Source organism: Rhamphochromis longiceps, linkage group LG6 (assembly GCF_057381845.1).
Source record: "Rhamphochromis longiceps isolate RC_006_pf linkage group LG6, R_longiceps_female_GT1.1, whole genome shotgun sequence".
NCBI lineage: Eukaryota > Metazoa > Chordata > Actinopteri > Cichliformes > Cichlidae > Rhamphochromis > Rhamphochromis longiceps.
The window spans coordinates 41,550,055-41,571,618 of record NC_140562.1 but is presented as its reverse complement, the minus strand read 5'-3'; the positions used below and the strand labels follow the sequence as shown (position 1 = coordinate 41,571,618).

The 21,564-nt window shown below is 41.2% G+C and overlaps 1 protein-coding gene across 3 annotated transcripts in view; it reads right to left on the bottom strand.

Annotated features, from left to right (window-relative positions):
- Positions 1–2,480: 2,480 nt before the first annotated feature.
- Positions 2,481–21,564, bottom strand: part of frmpd1a (FERM and PDZ domain containing 1a) — a 57,446-nt gene continuing 38,362 nt past the window's right edge. Inside the window, exons 7-16 of one of the 3 annotated variants that reach the window (XM_085410750.1) lie at positions 19,994–20,098; positions 15,346–15,441; positions 14,774–14,899; positions 14,567–14,686; positions 13,921–14,057; positions 11,467–11,686; positions 11,180–11,362; positions 10,271–10,415; positions 8,918–10,189; positions 2,481–7,693 (exon numbers count right to left, since the gene is read on the bottom strand). In XM_085410750.1, coding sequence (XP_085266876.1) covers positions 4,272–7,693; positions 8,918–10,189; positions 10,271–10,415; positions 11,180–11,362; positions 11,467–11,686; positions 13,921–14,057; positions 14,567–14,686; positions 14,774–14,899; positions 15,346–15,441; positions 19,994–20,098 — 5,826 coding nt within the window. In that variant the 3' untranslated portion in view covers positions 2,481–4,271. Of the gene's footprint in view, positions 7,694–8,917; positions 10,190–10,270; positions 10,416–11,179; positions 11,363–11,466; positions 11,687–13,920; positions 14,058–14,566; positions 14,687–14,773; positions 14,900–15,345; positions 15,442–19,993; positions 20,099–21,564 lie in introns of those variants that run through there. The other 2 variants (XM_085410752.1, XM_085410753.1) reach the window with 2 other exon arrangements.

The following is a 21,564-nucleotide window of genomic DNA, read 5'->3' as shown; positions in this document are numbered from 1 at the left end:
ATTAAGGATCCAGACCAAAGCCCAGTTCCAAAGACGCTGGAACTCTGTGTAAAATATAAACAATATTTCACTTTATTCATATTTTATTTACAGAAAACTGTTTGAAAATTGTTTAAACTGAGATGTTTTACCATTTCATGATATATATTGGCTCATTTTGGAATTGACAACATGTTTGAGACAAGAATAAGTCCCCCCGAAAAGTTGAGATGGCACGCAAAACGCTGGAAAAGTAAGTGATACTAAACAAGTTAACTGGCAACATGACTGAGTGCACAAAAAGCAGCTTAGCTTGCCGAAAATCAAATCAATAAATTAAGTAGTGTTTGGTTATTTTTTTGTCATTGTGATAAATAGGGTTAAGACCAGGGGCGATTCTAGGATCAGAGGCTTGGGGGTGCTGAGCACCCAGAGAGCTGCCCGTCCAGGCAAGGTAAACTTTACTCGTCACGATGAGACTTCTTCCCTGTCTCTGTCAGTCCCTGCATCCTTAAATGTCTCCAGTTGTCCCGAGTTCCCTCTGACTGTCTCCTTGGTGCATTTAAACCCCTGTTCCTCCCTGTCATCGTCTGTTGTCTTCATCTCCATTATCAGTCATCATAATTTTACCCTCTCTGTGCAAGTCTGCGAATTTCTTTATTAAATCATAAGATTCTTAAATTCATCAAGTCTCTCTGTGCCTGGGTCCTCGTCACAAAACATGACATCACTGTTTTGTACACTTTAACACAATTTAATCCCCACATTTGTGAAAGAAAAGCAAAACACTTTTTTGAAAAGTCTGTAACAAAACCATCAAATCTGATAAAGGTTATTTAAATGCTGCTAAAGACTACTACAGCAAAAGAAAAATGTATTGGAATTTTAAAAAAAAAATACATATCCTAACGTTAATTACTGCGGGAGAATAATGAATGATGCTCATAGTGAGTAAAAAGTAAACTGAGTGCATTTTTTGGACAGAGATTCACTTTTAAAGTGTATGTATAACATAATACAGATACATAAAAATACACTCCAAAAATAGAAGAGTCCTTGAAATGTACAAAATATTATTAAAAGATTAGAAAAATGGAGACACCGTGTCACCTTGAGGTTGGCAAATCTGTCTAACTGAAGGTTAAATGCAGTTAATATGTCCTGTTTTAAGCCAGGCACTTCCACCTCCGCTCAGCCACCATCGCTCTGGCAGCAAGGGCGCTGCTGAAGCACCCCCAAAAATAGGCTAAAATCGCCCCTGGTTAAGACAACATATGATCTGATGACTAAGGTGACTACAGCAGTAGATGTGGTCTTTTCAATCATGTCACATGATCTCTATCAGCAGGTTTGTAGAATTGTTAAACTTCTGTTTATTTGGGTTTAAAAAATCTCAGGGAAGTCTCAAGAAACGCAGCAGCTTGTTTAGTTTCTGCTCATGCCTTCGTGCCTGAGGCGCTGACACAGTATCAGGTGGCACTGCCGCCCTCTAGTGCTAAAACTATTTAATGCCACCAGCTGTGTCGCTGCTGACCGCAAAGCCTGAAAAATGTGATGTGAACCCATGTGCATGTATTTGGTGGAAATGTTAGAAACAGAATCTGTGAGCATGGAATCAGAGCATGGGCGGGGAATTAATTTCCCCAAGAGGCTGTATGAGAAATCAGGACTCAACGTGGGGCCCTCCACAACAATCCCAGTTTCTCATGTGGACTCTTGGGAAATATAATTGCCATCCCTGCTTCAGAGGGACGTGCTCACAGCCCAGCACGGTACAGATCAACTGACATTCGCCAGAGAACATCAGAACTGGCAGGACTGCCACTGGCGCCTTGTTGTCGTCACAGATGAGAGCAGGTTCACTCTGAGCACATGTGACAGATGCCACAGCATCTCCAGTCTCTTTCATATGTGCACACTGAACTATGACGATTGATTTTTCCCTAATTTTATTATTTTCCCAGTTTAGTTCAACTTTCTGTTTTTCCCTCTTCTTTATTATCTTTGTTTGTGTTATGTTCAGCTGTTCCTCTTTCCTGATATAGAAACATGAATTAAGCAGCTGCATCTTAACAATATGGTCACACTATAATATACAAGATTCAACTTTGAAGTAATGCAGCCAAGAAAAAAAATGCAGAATAGTTATAACCGTTTTAATCTGTTGAGTGGTGAATGTAAATACTGTCCCTTGTTCTAACGTCACCTTTTTGATTAAGGATATAGAGAGTGGACCAAACCACTGTGACCCACAGGAGGGGGGAGTCCACTTTTTTCATCTTCAAAAGTTGGTTTTCTTACCACAAGAGCTGCCAGTGCTTATTACTAATATTTAGTATCATAAATGTATCCTTCTAATATTGCATTGAGGAGGACGAGAGAGAAAGCTGATCTGGACACCCTCGCCTTCTCAGAGTTTGCACCCCTGTTGCATTGTCTGTCTGACTCAGCAAAGATGATATTGGATGAACAATAAAAGGAATCATGAAAAGATCATAACATAGTTTTTAATGGTGGGAATTGAGCATTACAAAGCAAGCACAGACTTCATCTATCCGTCATTCACAGATAAAATCCCTGAAGAGATAACAATGCATTTTATGGATTATAACAGCATGCTTCGTGAGCACAGAGGACTTAAAAAACAAAAAGGTTTTCCATCATTACTTTTAGGGAAACGTCCACACGGAGATAATGGTAAAACTAAACCCATTCTTCTCTGCAAACTGGAAAAAATAATACAGGAAAATATCTTATTGGAACCTAATGAAACAAAACAGTAATGTGAATAAAAGCGTTTTGGCTGCTATCATAAAAAGAAACACCGTTTGCAGTTTACTGTATCCCCTGAACTGAAGTGGTGAAACGAGTTTTGATGGTTATTTCTGCAGTGAACATGCAGGTCTTGTGTGTCGAGCCTTTTAACTGTTAAACATTCCCAGTGAAAATGCTGCCATACAGCAGCTTATCCACAAATCAGCGTTTTACATAATTTTCGTGTCAAATTTTAAAGAAAACTAAGAAGAGGCTGTGAACCAATCACTGGGTCTGACCAGCCTACATAATGTGTCAAAGGCTGAAAAAGCTAACAATACTGCATTCTGTGGCCAAGTTATGTCACTGGTCAAGTAGTACTTGTAGTCATACTGGGAAATTCATAATAATGCACTTAGTATAAGGGACAGTCGTTTTTCTTCATCCTCAGAACTCAAGCAGAGGTGTGATGGTTTTTATAATCTTGAAAGCAATCAGAAACTCAAGAACTGTCACACACCATAAATACCTATTGATAAGTATCTTCTGTAGCCTGCGGACTGTTGTGGAATATACAAAAATAAATTAATATATGGAAATAAATGCAAGGAGCTGTAATGGTAACGTCACCATGCACTGGAAGGTTTCAGTCAAAGAGAAAATAAATGAAAGAAAATGTTGAGAATCTTTGACGTTTCCACAGATCCTATCAAATGTTGGTGTAAAAGGACAAAAAACTCAATGTGCCGTTTCATAAAATCCTGCAACGCGCATACATGAGCATTCCACTACTAGGTTTATAAAACAGCAAATGGCTTCAGGCTTGAAATCATCAAATCATGTCCCACACTAGTTTTTGGTTTTGTAAACATTAACATTCAGAAAAAGTCTTCACTGACGTCCTATTAAGATACAGTATATAAGAATCCGTAAACTGCAGTCAGATGATCAGAAGAGTTAAAATGGTCAGTCTGTTGAATAAAAGGCCAGTGTATGAATGGATGAGTCAGAGTTACTCTGAATCGATTACATGTGTGCTTGTGCATGTGTGAAAAAGGCCCACTACTTTGACACACCACTGCTCCTCTGTCTATGACTGTAAACATTTCCATATTTATTCCTTGACATTCCTTTCTTCCAAACTGCAGTATCTCATTAAATAAACCAATCAATAAATAAACAAACAGATAATAACATAGAATACATTCAAGTACATCAGCTTTGATATTGGAATGCAAGCTTGCAGCACTCTACAGTCTGGCTCTTGGCTATCCATCTGGTTTGTTTGGTACAGTACGTGCACAGCTAGTCAGTCACCACATGCGCCTCGGCAATCTCTGCCTTGATAACCAGAAAAAAAACTGTTAACCGGCCCCAGTTTTTTGAGCTTCCTAGGAACAGCACCGCAAGCCAAGAGTCCCAGGTCACACTTATCCACACCTACAGCAGCTGTGAGCTCACTGGTGACCTCACGGATGTGGAGTTGAACGCCACAGGTCGCAAGGCTGAAGGTAATTTCTTGAAGGGCTGTGGTCGCCTCAGAGTGCAGTTAGGGTGCGGAACAGCTGAGTGAGGCAGAAGACTGAGGCGGTGAGTGCTGTGCACTGTTTGGCTAGCAGCTTGGTGCTCAGGTCCTGGCAGCTGCGTTTGCTGCTGGCACGCTCCGCTGCCAGGCAGAAGTCCCTGAATGAGCGGGCCACATCTGCCAGACCTGCGACGGCCTCTGCGTTCCTCCGGTCACACCTGTCGCACCCAGAAAACCAGAGGCACACGCCTGCCAGCTCCACCAGGGTCCGGAAACTGTTGGCCAGAGAGTGAAGCATCTCCTCTGGGCTCTGTCCGATCCCCACCACCTTTTGGCAGCCTGACATCAGCCGCCGTGCTTCCATCTGGAGCACCCTTTTGTTCTCTGTAAAGTGAGCAGGGCACGTTTCTCTTGGGTGACGAGCTCTGTGTCCTCCTACAGATCGGTCAGCATTGCTACTTTCTAGAATGGAAAGAAGCTGGTCTACATCTAAGCGGAGTACTTGGAAACCCGTGGGAGGTTCTGGGTAGCGCTGCTGACCCAGCCGACTCATGGTGTCCTTGTGCGTTTGAGAAGTGAAAGGGTCAGAGGTGTCGGAGAGAGGCGAGAGGAGAGGGCTGAGCTCAGAGGTAGAAGAGGAGAAAAGAATGGAACGAGGAAAAGAGGGGGAATGGGAGGACGTAGGGGAAAGAAAGGAGGGAACAGGGGAAGAGCTCATTAGAGGAAGACCTGCCCCAGAAGTCTGCGTTACTCCGCTGCTCTGTGTGCGGCAGGAGAACTCGTAGACCGTCAGCTCATCATCGAAGCTGTCCTCGCTGCCGAAGCAGTTTGTGTAAACAGCTGGGCAACCACAAGCATCCAGTGGCACCTGCACCCCCTCTACGATCGACTCGCATCCAGAAGATAGCACAGAACCACATCCAAACTCTGACTTCAGAGGTGGAGCAGACACCACCTCGGCCTGGGCCTTTGTCTCTGTTGGATCCTCACAGATAGTGAATACTCTGCAGCCTGAAGGAGGTGTTTTTGGTGAGCCTGAAACTTTCTCTGAAGGTCTACAAAGATCCATTAAAGGCCTGTCGCTACTTGTCCTTCTTATTTTCTGTGGCTGAAAAGGAAGCCTGGGCCCATTTAGATTCTCTGTGGTCACCACGATTGCAGGAGGGATGGAAGGTGATCGATTGGTTATTTTATAACCTGGTACGTCTGCATCTGGACTTGTGACTTTGGAGTTTGGTTCTGGAGAGTCTTTTATGGGACCAGGAGTGTCCATCTTTAAACCTGCGGCATCTCTTTGGAGTTGGCTCACTATGGAGGCTGGGGGCTCTGTTATTGGTCCTGGTGTGTCCTTATCAGATCCAGAGTACAACAAATTTCGATGTTGGGGCTTAGGCTCAGTCTGAACAGGCAGGTCAGAGCTGACCTCCTCCTTCACCTCTGTCCCTGAATTAAAACTCTTTGCTGATGTTAGCTCTACAAAAAACTCCCCGTCCACCTCTGATCCTGTGACCGTTGTATCCGAATCATCTGACTCTACAGACTCCGCAGTGTTGCCAACTTCTAAGTCAGCATTTTGTTTGACATCATTAACGTCTGTTACTTTAATGGTGACCTCTGCTTCTTCCTTGGTGTTGTCCTCAGCAGGACTCTGGGCCACGTTCCCAATCCCGGGTTGACTGAGAGACTCTTGAGATCGTGATAAATAAAGAGGCAGCTGTTGAATCTTCCCCCTAAGCGTTGATGCAGATAATCGGCCCATGATGGCAGGGGAACAGGTTTGGAAGAGGAAATGAGTCGGAGAAGTAGGTTGTTTAGCGAGATCGGTGATTGTAGCCATGCTAGTTTTTTCTAACTTAGAACTAACTAAACTTTCTTTATCTTCAGCACTTTGGGTTTCACTTCTGGGTTTATCCACGGTTTGATTTAAAGCACTGAGAAATGTGATCTCGCTTTTCAATCCAACACCTGAATTAAAAGTAGGAGACGTGGCGCTTGTTGCAGCTCCGAGCTTTGCTGTAATTGAGTTTATAGCACGAGTATAATCAGAATGAATTCTTGTGCGAGACTTGATTTGTGACTCGCTTTGACCTGCTGATTTAGCTCTACACTTTGTAGCTTTAGTCCTGTCATCTCTCCTGTCACTCAGTGAATTACTCACTTCATCATCATCATCATCAAAAACATTGTCAGAAGTGGTGCTGTCTGTAACTTCATCGCTTATGGTCAGAGCCCCGATGGCATCATCGTCGTTAACGCTTGTGACTTTTACGTGTGCCTGTTCTTTGTAATTGCTTGTCTTGGGATTGTGTTCCATATAATCTGAAGCTGTAATTTTGTTTTGGATTTCCATGTACTCGCTGCCCTCTTCCTCCTTCACTAGACAGCCACTCTGGGATTTGTGAAGGACTGGTACTGAGGGTAGAGGGGATGAAGGTGGGGGTGGTGGTGGTGAATATGAGGGGCCTTTAAGCATGTATTCCTCTGCATCTTTCACCTCTGGTGCAATCAAACTGGACACCAAAAGGCCGTTACTGCCCTTTTTATTCCCGTCTGGTAAACATGTAGACAGTATGTGGATTTCTGGTGGCGCCTGCACACCCACAAGTGGTCTCTTTAAGCTAGACGAGTATGCTCCCACTCCCTCTTTCTTCTCTTCCTCCTCTTTAATCTCCTGTTTAGTGATTTCTTGCAAAAACATATGACTAGTGAACGGTCCATTCCCTGTCAAAGCTGCTGACTCCGGCTTCCCTTCCTCTTTCCCTTCCCTATCCTGCTCCTGTCCCTCCCCTTCCTCCTTTCCGTCACCCCTCCGATCGGCACTCTCCTTTCCGTCTGGATCCACACGGCAGCGGACAACAGTGATGGTTGGAGACACTGATTTCACCAGATCGGTGACCGATTTGGACTCCATTGCGTCAGGTTCCATCTCCATTTCCTGTTTCCTGGTTTTGGGAGCAGGCTTTGGGTCTCTAGGCTGATCAAGAGAACCAAAACCTGGTGCACGCGAGCAGAGTGTTAACAGAATGGGCTTTGACTCAAGCTGAGCAGGTTCCCCTTCAGAGTGAGTAAGTGAGGAGACAGTGGGGCTAGGATTCTTGGTTTGCTCTGAAGGTTCAGGATCTGAACTGAGGATCTGGGCATCGCTGACTTCTCCCAAATGTTTTTTATGACATCGCTTGGAAGCCAGGGCCTGCTTTGACTCTGGATCTGGCTCTGGATACGACACCCTGGACGTGTAATCGGTTTCCATGAAGGAACGCCGCTTCTTCGATCTTTTCCTGAGCTGGAACAAAGTTTCTCTGCCTCCTCCTTCTTCCTCTCTCCATTTTCTATCATCTTCTGCTTCTCTAACTTTGTCTGTGTCCGGCACAGAGACTCTGATATCACTGAGGCTCAGTGTGCTGAGGAAGTCCAGCTTCATCTCTGTGCAAATGTCTGCAAGATAGCACAAAAATTTCAGCTTTTGTGTTTAAAGCAGAACAAATATCACAACAAAATTTATATTCTTCTGTGTGCAGTGCACAGACACACAAAATAGGCCATAAATGTACATTCAATGAAAATTACAGGTTTTGCATCACTTTTTCCTTTAAGGTTAGTTTTTCGTTTTGCACAGCAGTTGCCATTAAACTATTTGTCTGCAATTTTTTGTATTAGTTTTGCTCCAATGTTTGCTGTTAGTAGCTAATGTGGTGGTAGATGGACACTCTACTTAAAGGGGATATATTCAGCTCATTTCCAGTGTCATATTTTTATTGTACTCTACTAGAGTAGAGGGGGCCTTGAGTAGCCCATCAGCTCATCCTCTCTGAAATAAGCTTGCTTTTTATATCAAATCAAATTAAAACAAAAAATCCCGTAAATTGGAGCAGTTTAAGCTTTTTCCTTCATGGGAGTAGAGGTAAAACATAACATTACATGTCAAATGTAGAACAAAAACATTAAACAATGTAAAGGAAAAGTACATAAGCATTATTCATGAATTATATTTAAAATAGTTCTTCCATTGACATGTTTATATAGGTCCAAATTATGTATTAGATTAATAGATGAGTCAATAGAGTGAAATCTAACTTTTATAGCTAGTCAAAGCTGGATCATCCACCAAAAGATTATAAGATAAATAAGATGGTGTCTTCCGAATATTAATGGGGTGTGGAGAAAACATGCAGTTATAGAAGATTATATTCACTTTGGTACTTTTTTTCCAATAATAATCCCCTGTAATTCTTTGCCTTTGGAAAGTAATCGGTAAGAACATAACCCCTTAAATGTAGTAGAATGACGGTATGAAGTACTGTAGTGGACTTTGGAAATATTTATTTGAGGCATATCATAAAAGCCCTCAGATGCAGTTAGACTATACTTCTATCCCACCTGGACTGATGCAGTAAAGGAAATGGCAGTTTTTTTCTTGCATAAGAGTGTCATCAGGATCAGTAGACCACATCTACCATTATTGTTAGGTGTGGCAATTATGTAACATGTTCTGGCAATTATGTAACATTTTCAGTAATCCAGTAAATATTCTAACTCTTTTAGGGAGTAACCACTTCAGCCACTAGATGGCAACAAAGCAGAATTTACAACCTTTATTGCTGATCAGTATACAAGACTTGAAAATTCTTGAGATCAGCCTCACAGTGAAAAGTAAATCACCTCTTGGCACAGCCCCTGATGTCGGGTCTTCAGGTGAGGTGAAACGATCCCTGGCGTCAAAGAACTCCTCATCAGAGCTGCTGTCTCCAAAGCCAGGGGGCGGGTGCAGGATGGGTATTGGCTCCAGGTCTTCATCTTGAGTCTCCTCTCCCTCCTCCCTCTCTTCTCTCTGTTTATGAGAAAGGCTGCGTGCACTGTCGGGGGTGATGTTGGAGCAGATGTTGTAGTAGCAGCGTGCGTCGCTCTGGTCAAAGTTAAACACAAAGTCTGTGTTTGAAGACGGGGAAGGCGATGACGAATATTCTTTAAAACCACCTTCCTTGCTTACACTTCCTCCCTCTCTTCCCCCATCTGTTTCTTTTAACGCATTCCTCCTCCTCCTCAACTCTTCTTCGTCGTCGTCTTCCTCGCTGGCCTCTGGAGGGCTCGGCAGGAAGTCCACGAGGCGGGAGAGCTCCGCGAAACACAGGGAGCTGTCATCAGTGCAGAGGTTACCTGAAGATCTTTGGGCATCAGCAAGGCTCTGAGAAGAAGTGGAGACGGGTGAGGTGAGCTGGGGATCGGCTCCATCGCCTGATCTCCTGCAGGCCCCTCCTCCTCCTCTGTCAGGAGTTGTGAGGTGAATCAGGGGATGGGAGTGCGCAGGTGGTGGGGCAAGCAGGTGAGGCTGTACATGCCCATGAGAATAAGGGTGAAGGTGAAACGAAGAGTGGACACTGGTGTGACTTTGTGAAGCAGCACTGGGGTGGATAGAGGAAGAGGAGCATGACATCAAGTCATCTTCCTCCAGGCCATCGAGAGTGTCACTGGAGGCGCTGGTGAGGACATGAGAGTCCGTATGACATGAATCTGATACAGACGGTTCCTCCTCTGCTGCTCGCACATCCTCGTCACATCCCATCTCCCCTTCCTGTCTAGCGTGTCTCCCCGAATCATTGTCCGTTACGTGGATCTCTATTTGTCCACAATCCTGCACTCTCTTCACCTCCTTCCTGTGCTCTGAGCTTTCATTCTCGTCATTCTTATCGAGCTGAAACTTTTCTCTTTTAGTGTCAGAACCCTTTTCATCTTTTAGCCTTTTATCCTCGCCAGGTTTCTCTCCCTTTTCACTCTCATCTTTGTTTCTCCGACTGTCTTTTCTGTTCCGTCCATCTGGATCTGATGAAGATCTGATTCGAAGGCGGGGCTTCTTGTCAGACACCAGGTTGACCAGCGGTTCCATGTCTAAGTCTGAGGATTCATCGGAGTCACTGCCACACCGTGAAACATAACCTGTGAACATGAATCCAAATTAAAACGAGATAACATTTATTGATTGTTACAGGTGTGATGAACGCATTGTTGTCTTTGTACCTTCCTCAGCAGAGATTCTGTGCTTCTTGGAGTCATCTATCCAGGGAAAGACGTTGAGGTCAGGGTCAACAAACACTCGGCAGTACCCTGCTATTAAGCAGGACATATCCTTAGCCGCAGCTGACTCCAGTAGTAAAGTAATGGGCTTTATGAAAGAGAATGGAAAAAGAGAGGTTGTGGGGAAAGACAATTCAGCAGTGTAAAGGCACTTAGCATAAAGTTCAACCACTGTTTCTGCTGAGGTTTGTATATTGTATGCAAGGGGGTGCAGAGAATAATATAAAGAGGTTATGAAAAACAGAAATTGTTCATCTTAATTCATTAAAACACTGCAGTAAAGGTGGGTCGTGTTAAGATGAATGCTAATTAATATTGTGCTTAAGCAGTTAAGGAGGTCTGGAAGTCAGCAGCTTATTAAGAGAGCTTTTAAAGCTGATTAACAATCATCCAAACAGAACAAAACTCTGTTTCCAAACTGAAAAACTGATAAGGATCTGCACAATTACTCGTGTTCACCTAATGAAAAGGGGAAACATGCAGATCAAAACAACATGTGCTAAATACAAAATGCACCAATAAAGAGATGAAAAATAATACTAATTAGTTTCCAGCTTAAGCAGAAACCTCCAGAGCTGACAAAAATGGATAGACTGTGGATAGACATTGATATAAAATATCTAGCTAATGTGAGAAAGACATTATTTAATGAAGGGCTATCCTAAACGTCAAGCTGGGTGAGTGACAAACTGTGGGAGGTGGCTTCCTCATCCGGTGACATTTTGACTAACATTGATCATAGCTCACAAAACTAACAGGAAATGTCATCAGGAAAGTGTTTACAGTGTTGCAGATGAGGTATTCTGTTCCTCTTGCATATTAGGTTTGGGTGTGTATCCTTTTAGGTCTCACCTTGATGTCCTGCAGGTATATTTTGACCAGGCTGACCTTTTCCGATTCAGGCAGCAGCTCGATGCGTGTTATGCTGGTGAATTCTGTGAGTGTGGACAGGATGCTCAGCTTGTGGTTGACGATCTGACTCACCCCGTGCCGTGCTCCCACTAATAGGGTCACCATCGACTCCCTGTCCTGGAGCTGAACAACACAGAGGAGGTGGAGAAAGTGCAGAGAAAGAAGATGATTCAAATTATAATATACAACCAAATCTCAAGAACAAAAGTATACAGATCAAATCCTACCATCATGGTGGCACCAAAAGATTTCCCTCCAAATGATTTGAGTTCACTCAGCTCCTCCAGATAGTTGATCCGTGTCTGATCGACTGACAGGCCCTTTTGCTTGGGATCGTACAGGGATTGGCTCTTCTTTATGTGGTAGCCGATGGCCTTTCTCAGATCCTTTTCTCGCATGTTCCTCAGCAAGGTGGATGACACAAAGTTCTCTATGCCCCAAGTCTTTCTGAGGGAAACACACAAATGCAGATTGAAAGGGTTTGTTTTTGTTTAAAAGGATATTAAAACTTTTTCACACACAAAGCAACTAGCCTGTTAAACCTGCATGTTAAACAGGGAAAGGCACTCATTTAAGCAAAAAGAGATTTGTGGTCGTCTTCATTTTTGGACCGCTCGCTTTATGAGTCGCCACAGCAGATGATCTGCCTCCATCTCGATTGCATCTTCTTCCCTCACACCAACCGTCTACATGTTCTCCTTCACTACATCTTCTTTCTCTTCAACATATACTGTATATCCCACTATCTCTCCTCTGCACATGTCCAAATCATCTCAGCCTTGCATCTATGTGTCTCCCGATCGCTCAACATGAGCTGTCCCTCTGATGTACTTATTTCTAATACTCTCCCTTATGAACAAACCCAATGAAACCCTTAACACCTTAAAATCATAAATCATGACAGGTGTCACTACCATCCTGTAAACTTCACCTTTCACTATTGCTGCTATCTGAGACACTCGTCTCCACCCACTCCAACCTGCCTGCACTTTCCTCTTCAACTCTCTTGTGCACTGTCTTCTGCTTTAAATGGTAGTGGCCAGCTGTTTAAACTAATCTCACCACAGATCACAATGTTGTCTGCAAACATCACAGTCCAAAGACACTCCTGCCTGTCAAACTATTCATCACCATTGCAAACAAAAAGAGGCTCAGAGGCTCCACAAGGTCCCAAACTAAGAGATGATTTTAGCTGCAGGCGATGCACTAATAGGGCTGGCTCAGGTTGTTAATTGTGATTTGTTTAGAAAAAAGAAGGTTTTTTAAGTCTTGTGTGTATCTGTGATCTACATCTCACGTACTGTCAACGTGCACGCAGCTGAATTTGTGTAGGCTCGAAATAAAAAACGTGTTAGAGCACAGCTCATGAGAAAGCTGTGTGCCCTGTCCATGGTCCTGAAATTAGAACAGTTAAATTTGAGCGCAATAAAACTTTATTAAGGAAAACGTATTTTAAAGCATATTAATGTAAATGTGCTGGTCAGAACAAACAAATTCCAAACATCAAATTGAAAAATGGGCTATTAAGACTTCCTGTGCCTGATGTCCATGCCATATTTTTTGCATTTGATATTAGTGGTGCAACGGATCAAAAATCTCACGGTTCGGATCGGATCAGGGTTTTAAGTCACGGATCGGATCAATTTTCGGATCAGCAAAAAAAGAAAAAAGACAAAAATTTAACATTTACTTATTGAAGTATTTTTTGCCTGTTAAAAACATTCAACTGAAGACTCATTCCACGCAATTATTAAAAAAAATAATAATTATGGTACAATATAGGGCAGTATAGGTCTACCACTCAATTCAATTCAATTTTATTTATAAAGCGCCAAATCACAAAAACAGTCGGCTCTTTATATTGTAAGGTAGACTCTACAATAATACATACCGCTCATTATATCGCAATCCGCTGTGATATAATGAGCTGTCACGGTCATGTAGCTTTGAAAGTAGCTTGTCCTGGAGGTCCCTATGGGCTCAAATTGCGGTCATAAATATTTTGTACTTGTAAATCAGTTTTGCACTTGTAAATCAGGAGTTGTATGTGTAAAAAGAATTTGTTTGTGCATAAAAAAGATTTGTGTGTGCCAAAAAATACGTGTGAAACTGCACTCAAGTTTCAAGTTACAAGTACAAATTTTGACCCTATTTTTCTTCCTTTCATCTGATTGGTCAATGTCATGTCAATCACAAATTTAACAATCCAATCAGAGAACAGATGGGTTTGGCTATTGAAAGGGTGCTTTTTTGAACTGCAGGTCCTTGAAGGGTAGTTACCAAGCTTTCTTCGTTATGAATTAGCGATTCATGTTTTTATTGAACATTTGAAGATAAAAAAACAAATTTTTTGTTAATAAAGTTTTATTACACTCAAACTAAACTTATAACTTCAGCACCATAGACAGCACACAACATTTCTCATGAGCTGTAGTGTAACATGTAACTATTAGTGGTGGACCTTCACAAATTCAGCTTCATGCCCTCTGACAATACATTAGTATGTTACTACAGTCGCAGACACAGGCAGCTGAGGGTTTTAACACAGACAACTGCATGTCTTCTTGCGACTACTGTCGGCCATTGCTGACCAAACAAAGAAAGCAGGTTTACAGCATTTCCACATTAGCTACGCCATCTTTTCTGTACAGTCCACATATAAAGGTGTGTCTATATCTCACGTGATCATCTTCAGGTTGGTTTTGGGTGACTGTCCACAGCTCGCTAGCCTCTCCATAATGTGTAGTGCAGCAAGTCGCAAGGCGGTGTTACACCTCATCTCTACTGCAAAGCGCTCCTGCAGTACATCGTTCACCCCCTAGCACAAACAGACAACATACATCAGAATTAATCATTGTGTAGCAACTGATTTGTCTTGTTTGCAGCAGTTTGTAGCTAATTGGAGAAAAACGTCCAAAATAGCAGGGTCAGCTTTGGTATTAAAACAAACACAAACTTCCTTCTTTTAAGAGAATCACGGTGCAGGTGGGATTTAATGAAAAACTGCACACTTACAAACAAGCTGACCTTTCAGTCTGATGATTTGCATCACGGTGAAATGAGCCAACTGCAGCAATAAGTGTACTTTTGGAAGTGTTACAACACTTTGCCTATTGATTTGATTCAGAGTTGAGAATCCTGTTTTTCTATTGATGCTTTAGGTCAGTTTGCAGTGACTCAATTAATCAGAATTGATATTAATAGCAGCCATTTCATATAAATAAAGTAACTATTAATATCCTTAAATAGAAAAACAATAATTATAACAGATAATAAAAGAGAGTAGTGATCTGACAAGCCCAGCAGTGTGCACATTCATCAGTCTACCTGCAGGTAGAGGTACTCAAAGGCAGCGGGATCCTGCTGCAGCAGCATCTGAAGGTTTTTGGGCATGAAACAAACACGAAATAAACACCTGTAGTCATGGGCCTCTTTCTTCTGGACCACCTGCAGAAACACGGATGCTTATATTATTTGGAATGCATTTTATACTTTTTTTTTGTTTAAATGTAATTTGTGTGTGTGTGTGCATACCTGCTGTATCCTCTCCTCATCATGTAGCAACAGCAATTTGCTGATGCTGTGCTGCTGCTCCAGCACTAGCGAGAAATGCTCAATGCGGCTCAGAGAAAGCTTTTCCTTCAGTGTCATCACAATGTCCTGATGTGCAAAGAAAATTACACCTTCAGAGATAATATTTTATAACATCAGGGAACACATTTGCTGAGGTGAGCTGAGTTAAGGTGTTAAGGTGTCAGAGTGGTAACAGAAAGTTTCAGAGTAGCTGTCAAATCCAGGAAACAAATGCATGCCTAATACTAATAACTGCTGAGGAAGTGAGTAAATCACTCAGCTGTATCTGGTAAATTCAATTCAACGTTATATGGTTACAGTTTAATGTGGAGCTTGCTGTCAGACTGATTGACATTCAGGAAGAAACGCACTCCTACAGGGTCTAGTTTAAAACTTTGATTTAGTTTTTGTCTCAGGAGGAAATCTGAGATTTTTTTCCTGCTTCACGAGCCTCAGCTTCAACTCTGAAACTCTGCTAGAGCTGCTAGGTGTGTGTCATTATAATGCCACACTCCAGTATCGCTACAGAGTACCTTGACTGTGGTACTGGGCTCAAATTTGAAGGCCTTGGTCTGCCCGTTCTCGAGGTACACCTTCAGTACATTGGGCAGGAAGAGCAGGGAGTTCCCCTGTGAAGAAAATAAAAACAGTCTGAATTTAGTTGGTTTCAGGAGTAAAAGTCTGACAGGGAGCAGGGTGGCTCTTTCTGTGTGCAATAATGTGGGAAATCTTAAAGGTGTGTTGCAGTTTCTGGGTCTATGAGTCTGTTAGGGTCCACTTGGGAGCGAATGTCCGTGTGCCTGTTAATTTTTTATGACGGTACAGGGTTGTCCGCAGAGAGACTGTACTACAATGTACCAACGAGGCATGCTTCCTGCAGGCAGACTTCAGAGTATAACAGGATTGACTGCTGATCTGTGGCGCCTACAGCTGTTCATGTCTGAATCTGTAATTCCTGTCTTGCCATCATTGAGCTGTAGTCTGGAAGTTTCTTCTCCATAAAAAAAAACAAACCTTCTTACACTTATGTGTTTAATTTTATGTTGCATTACTTTTGACTTTAGCTGCTGATCTGTCTGATAATCATCTTTGGGTTTCAGTAGGTATATATTCATGGTGGGAAAGTTACATTAGTGGTACAGCACTATCACAGTCTATCACCAAAATAGTGTACCCTCAGAGACCCATCTTGAACCCCACCAAAAATGCACCACTCAATGCTGTTTCAATAGCATCTAACCCTAACCCTTTTCATCTAACATGCTTGTCTTTTAGGAAGAAACTCTTCAGAAAGTTTTAATTCCAGAACTTTCTTGCTGTGAGACGACTGCACTGTTCTCTGTACCGCCACATCGCTGGCATCCAAAACAGAATGAAACCTCCAACGATGTTTTATGAGTAAAATATATCAATTTTACAAAAATAAAAGCAAAAAACTCAAGGAACTGCCTTCCGCCAGCTTCACCCGGTCACCCTGATTTCTTCACAGCCTTTGAATTAAGCTCGTCTTGTCTGTCATCCAGTGGGGAAAGTGGGAAAAACGGAGCCTTTTAAAATGTGGGACACATCAAGTGGGAGTCCTGGTCATGAGACAGATTTGCTGAATTTTCCTGACGTATGTTTGTCGCTTGAACACAACCACTGTTATTTTTAAATGCTGGCAATCCAGACTGAGAATACTGAATATGTTTAGCACATTATAACAGACCATAAAGTGAGAGAGCAGTGTTATTTCATCTTCAGCTCTTCTCACAGAGCATTTTTCTTCGCATCATATCCTCTGGCCTGTTTCTGTCTACCCGGCTCGTTCTCCGCGGTGACTCATCTTTCCCGCTACATCCCTCTTCTCTTATGATTTAAGAAAGTGTTTTTCTGTATTGACACTGTGATACAATGCAACATTGATGTCTACATGTTTTGAAGTTGAAACAGAGGGCGTTCAAATTTTAGACAACCCCTCCCTTGCTAGCTTCCCATCCCCCGTTACATATTTTGTCTTCCTTTTAACGATGATAAAAACATCCCGCCCCCTCCCCTCCACCTCTCTTGGTCTCTTTACCATCTCCTTCTACCCTTTTTTTCTCCTTAATCTGATATTTATTGTCCTGTAATCACAGACATTAGGACCGGAGAATGGGGAGGATATTGATCTGTGTTTTCTCTGTGTTTAGTAATGGGCTCTCCGGCCTCAGTGGTTTTCCTCGTTCTGCTAATTTCACATCCGCTTGCAGGGTAGGAACCCTGAACAACCACAGGCAGATTTATAAAGGAACAAAGTGCATCGAGTTTGCAGTAAAGCTGAATCTAATGTTGGTTTTACTGACAAGCACTCATCGTCATAGTGCAAAGGAACATCTAGAAACCATAAATCACGTTTTAAAGCTTGTCTGCGGTTTCCACTATTTTCTTGTTCAGGACAATAAAATTCCAAATGAAAAATTTCTTTGGGTCTTCACAAATATGACACACCACTTCAAGTGGTGCTGTTAGCATTGTATGTTGTGTCGAAAATGTGTTCCTATAGCACAGAATACATGTTTATGATACTTAAGGCATTCTGTAAGTAAAAGAATCTGAGGAAAGATCCTGCTTACAGCCGATTTTAAAGAAAAAAATCTGAACTCTAACCGAGTTATGTGTTCATCATTAGTTACCATGGTGATCGAGCTAAATAAAAAAGAGAGAGCCACCTTTGGGTGACTGAAAACTCATCACAGAGGCCACTAACCATTAATATCCCTTTCTTCAATAGAACTCCGGTCTCTTTGCATAATTTTACTACCTGCCTTTATTAGTTCTTATCTGTGTTTGATTTGCTACAACTGTTCCCAATTAGCCAGTCAGACTTCCTTTTATACCCCTGGTGCAATACTTCCTGTTGCAAGCGTGCCATATTCACACCAGTCGAGCTTTTCCAACTACTGCCTACAGTTTCTTATTGTCCCTGTACTATTCTTTGTTTTCACAGTGAATGACACCTAGGACTGTTTCTGGATTTTGCCTGCCGCTCACTTTAATTGTCTGCTTCGCTGTCTGATCTACTGTTAATGACCCACAGCTGGCTGGATTAAAGCTTTTGATTTTGAACTGTGATACATGGCATCAACTAAACTTCGGTTCTGCAAACTAGTGCAAAAAATCTGAGAAAGTTTCAAAAAATCCTAAAAACCAACATTATGTCTTAAATGTAAGCAGTCAGAAATTTTCATGGTTCAAGCACTTAAAATCTCTTAAAGTACTTTTCTTCTAAATAAATGAGCTTTACATTCAGTCTTATTGAGAGAACGACACAGTGTGTATGACTGAGATCTAAGTACAGCTTTGAATGCCTTTTTTAAAAACACACATTATGATATATTTTTTTAAATGCAGCATTGATGAGAGCCATGTTTACTTGCTGTGTATTAAATCAACCTCCTACATGCCTGCATGTGCACACCACAGACTCTGAACCTGCTCACTAAATGGCATCTCTGTTGTACTACCCCACATCAAATCAGGAAACCTGTCAGAATAAATTATCCATGAAGTGTCTCAGAACTGAAAAAATAGACTTTGTCTCAAAAGCTTTGAAAAATATATCAGAATACTATGAGCTTTTAGGTCCATTAATCTGGTATTTTAATGTAAATTCTGGTCATGTGTATATCTCGTTATTGACAGTGGAAGGCTGAGTGAAGATTATAAAGATAAAATTATTTTCTATTTTTGGACAATGTATTGGTCAGAGATGCTTATGCAGCACTCTGGTACTGCCTTATATGGATTTATTTTGTGTTGTGCCCGTGGCCTAAGCCCACTTGTATATGCAGTATATTCCAAATGTACATCAGGTTACAGCGAAAATATAAGAAGCACTCTTGAGACTGCAAACCTCCGCCAAGGCCCCTCACTCTCTGGGCAGTATTTACTTTTTAGGGAATAGCATTGTATTTTGTATACAAACATTATTTTGGAGTAGATAATGGATAATAGGTATTCATTTGTAGATAGCTGGACATGAATAACTTGAGGTTATTATGTATTATTGTACTACAACACTCTGGGCAGCTCATTCTCTTTGTGATGACAATACTTTATTTCTACAAATTTTGAGGCCAACCTGAAAAAAGGGCAGATGTGAAATGTAAAAGTGATATCACAGATAAAAACTGTGGTGTGACATTCAGATGCAGATTATAATGTGATATTTAAAATCCCCATATGTGAGCATGAATACCTAAACGATGCCAATGCAAACAAGTGCAGTAGAATTTTAAGTTTTAAAGACAAAAGACATGAAAGTTTGACCTTATCTGACTTCGAAGGTGAGGCCAAAGGTCAAATGTTACAGTGTTTTTTTAAATGTTGACAATACACATCGCATTTGTAAGAAATCTAGTTTCTAAGTTATAAGGCTTTTTGTCAATATTCACCCAATAAATCATGATGCTGACCTTGAAGACCTTGGTAGATGTAGATCAAATTTTAATGAGTTGTTAACATGACCCCGCTCTACAGCCAAATGAAGTTTTATCAGAATTAACAGTCAACATTTTGACCTCTCTTGTTTACAGACAGATGCTATGAAAACCATAATCTCCTTGATGGAGATAATGAATTAAATACTGAAAGTGTCAACCTGGCCATAAGCAAGACAAACATGTAACGATATATCCTTTGGTTAAAACAGTCAGACCCTCATGTATATAGAGTCATGTTTAAATATTATCTGTGCAGTTTGACTCCATTCAGGAAAATAGGTGACTGAATACAATCAGTGAACTGAGTCGTGTAAAATGTGCTTCAGCAAGTCATAATCAAGACTGTAGTACACTGATGCTTCTCTATATTAAATCAGTCTATAATATTTGCATCCTGAACACAATGCAGAAAGAAATAACACGAAGAATTATTTATAACAGACGTAAATGCAAATAGCTGTCATCAGATTTGATCACCCAGACCGTGTAGAGCTGGTTTAGATGGGGTGTTAATGACTCCTGTGCACTGATGTAAATGTGGAGAGCTGAGCATGATCTATTACCATCACATGACATTTCTATAAAACTTCAAATGTGACATCATCTATCCACAATCACATAAGCTGTCTCAGAGACACAATGATACACTACAGAGGCAGCCAGAGGATTTAAAGTTGGCAGTGCTACGAATAGCTGCATAGTATATTTTCAAACTCACCTGTGTGTGTCCGTTAACTTCCACCTCCTCAGCAAAGTGGACTTTCACAGGGTTGGACCTGAGCTTGGCCCTCTTCTCCGGTGTGATAAATGATGACTTTGGGCCCTGTGAGAAATACGAGTCAATAAGCTGTGAAGCAGTTTCTCACAGGATACGTATGTTCTCTTTCTTTCTTACAATCTAATCAAGGCTGAATTTGGTGCAGTGCAGAGATGTATAAATACATGTAAGGACATTATAAGACACTCTCTGGCTTTTGTTTTTCCAAGCTGTAGTTTAAACAAGCACTTATAACATGGAGTTGAGTTTCATATATAAGACACACACACACACACACACACACACACACACACACACACACACACACATATATATATATATATATATATATATATATATATCTCCCTATCTCTATCTATCTATATATATATATATATATATATATATAACATTCAAGGTTATAAATGACCACTGTTTGCTACTGTTGTTCTTTATAACATGTAACAACACTAATATGTAAAAAATGTCTAAAAGGTTCATGAATGTGATGATTGTAATATTGGTCATCACATCACAGCATCATGATAAATCGGCTGAAGGACTTGTTTGGGATTACTGGTGTTGTTTTAAAATGGTTTATGTCGTATCTATCTCAGAGATCCTTTACTGTCTGTATGAATCATGTGTTGTCTGAAACATCAGTTCTGCCTTCTGGGGTACCTCAAGGATCTGTTTTAGGTCCTATTCTCTTTTTGCTGTATATACTCCCTTAAAGCCAAATTATCAGACGTTACAATAATATTTCTTATCATCTCTATGCTGATGACTTTCAGTTGTACTGTTCTTTCAAAGCTTCTGAGTTTTATAAATTGTCTTGCTTAAATAATTGTCTGTCAGAAATCAAACAATGGTTAATGACAACTTCCTTCAGTTAAATGCAGATAAAACAGAAACTTTGATTATTGCACCTGATCACACGCTCTCAGAAATTAAGCAGAATATCAGTTCTTTAGACCCTTCATTTCAGTCGAGTCTCAGAAACTTGGGTGTTATATTTGACAGTTCAATGTCTCTTGAGAAACACTCTAAACAACTTGTCCTGAACTTTTTTATCATTTAAGAAACATTTCTAAACTCAGACTACTGGTGTCAAAGGCAGAACTTGAGATAATTATTCATGCTTTTATCTCTTCTCGTTTGGATTATTGTAACGGTCTTTTTACTTGTCTCAACAAATCAGCTCTGGATCGCCTTCAGTCTGTACAGAATGCAGCGGCAAGACTTTTAACTGGTACAAACAAAAGGTCACACATTACTCCAGTTCTGGCTTCTCTTCATTGGTTGCCAGTAAATTTTAGGGTTCATTTTAAAATTTTAGTTGTAACTTTTAGAGCTCTGCACGGTGAAGCTTCCCAGTATATCTCTGACCTGTTGAAACCTCATGCTTCATCCCGAGCACTTAGGTGTTCAGGTCAGAGGCTACTGGTGGTCCCACGTACTAGGTTTAAAACACGTGGGGATCTACTGACTCCTTTAAAAAGCAGCTGAAGACATTTTTATACAAACAGGCT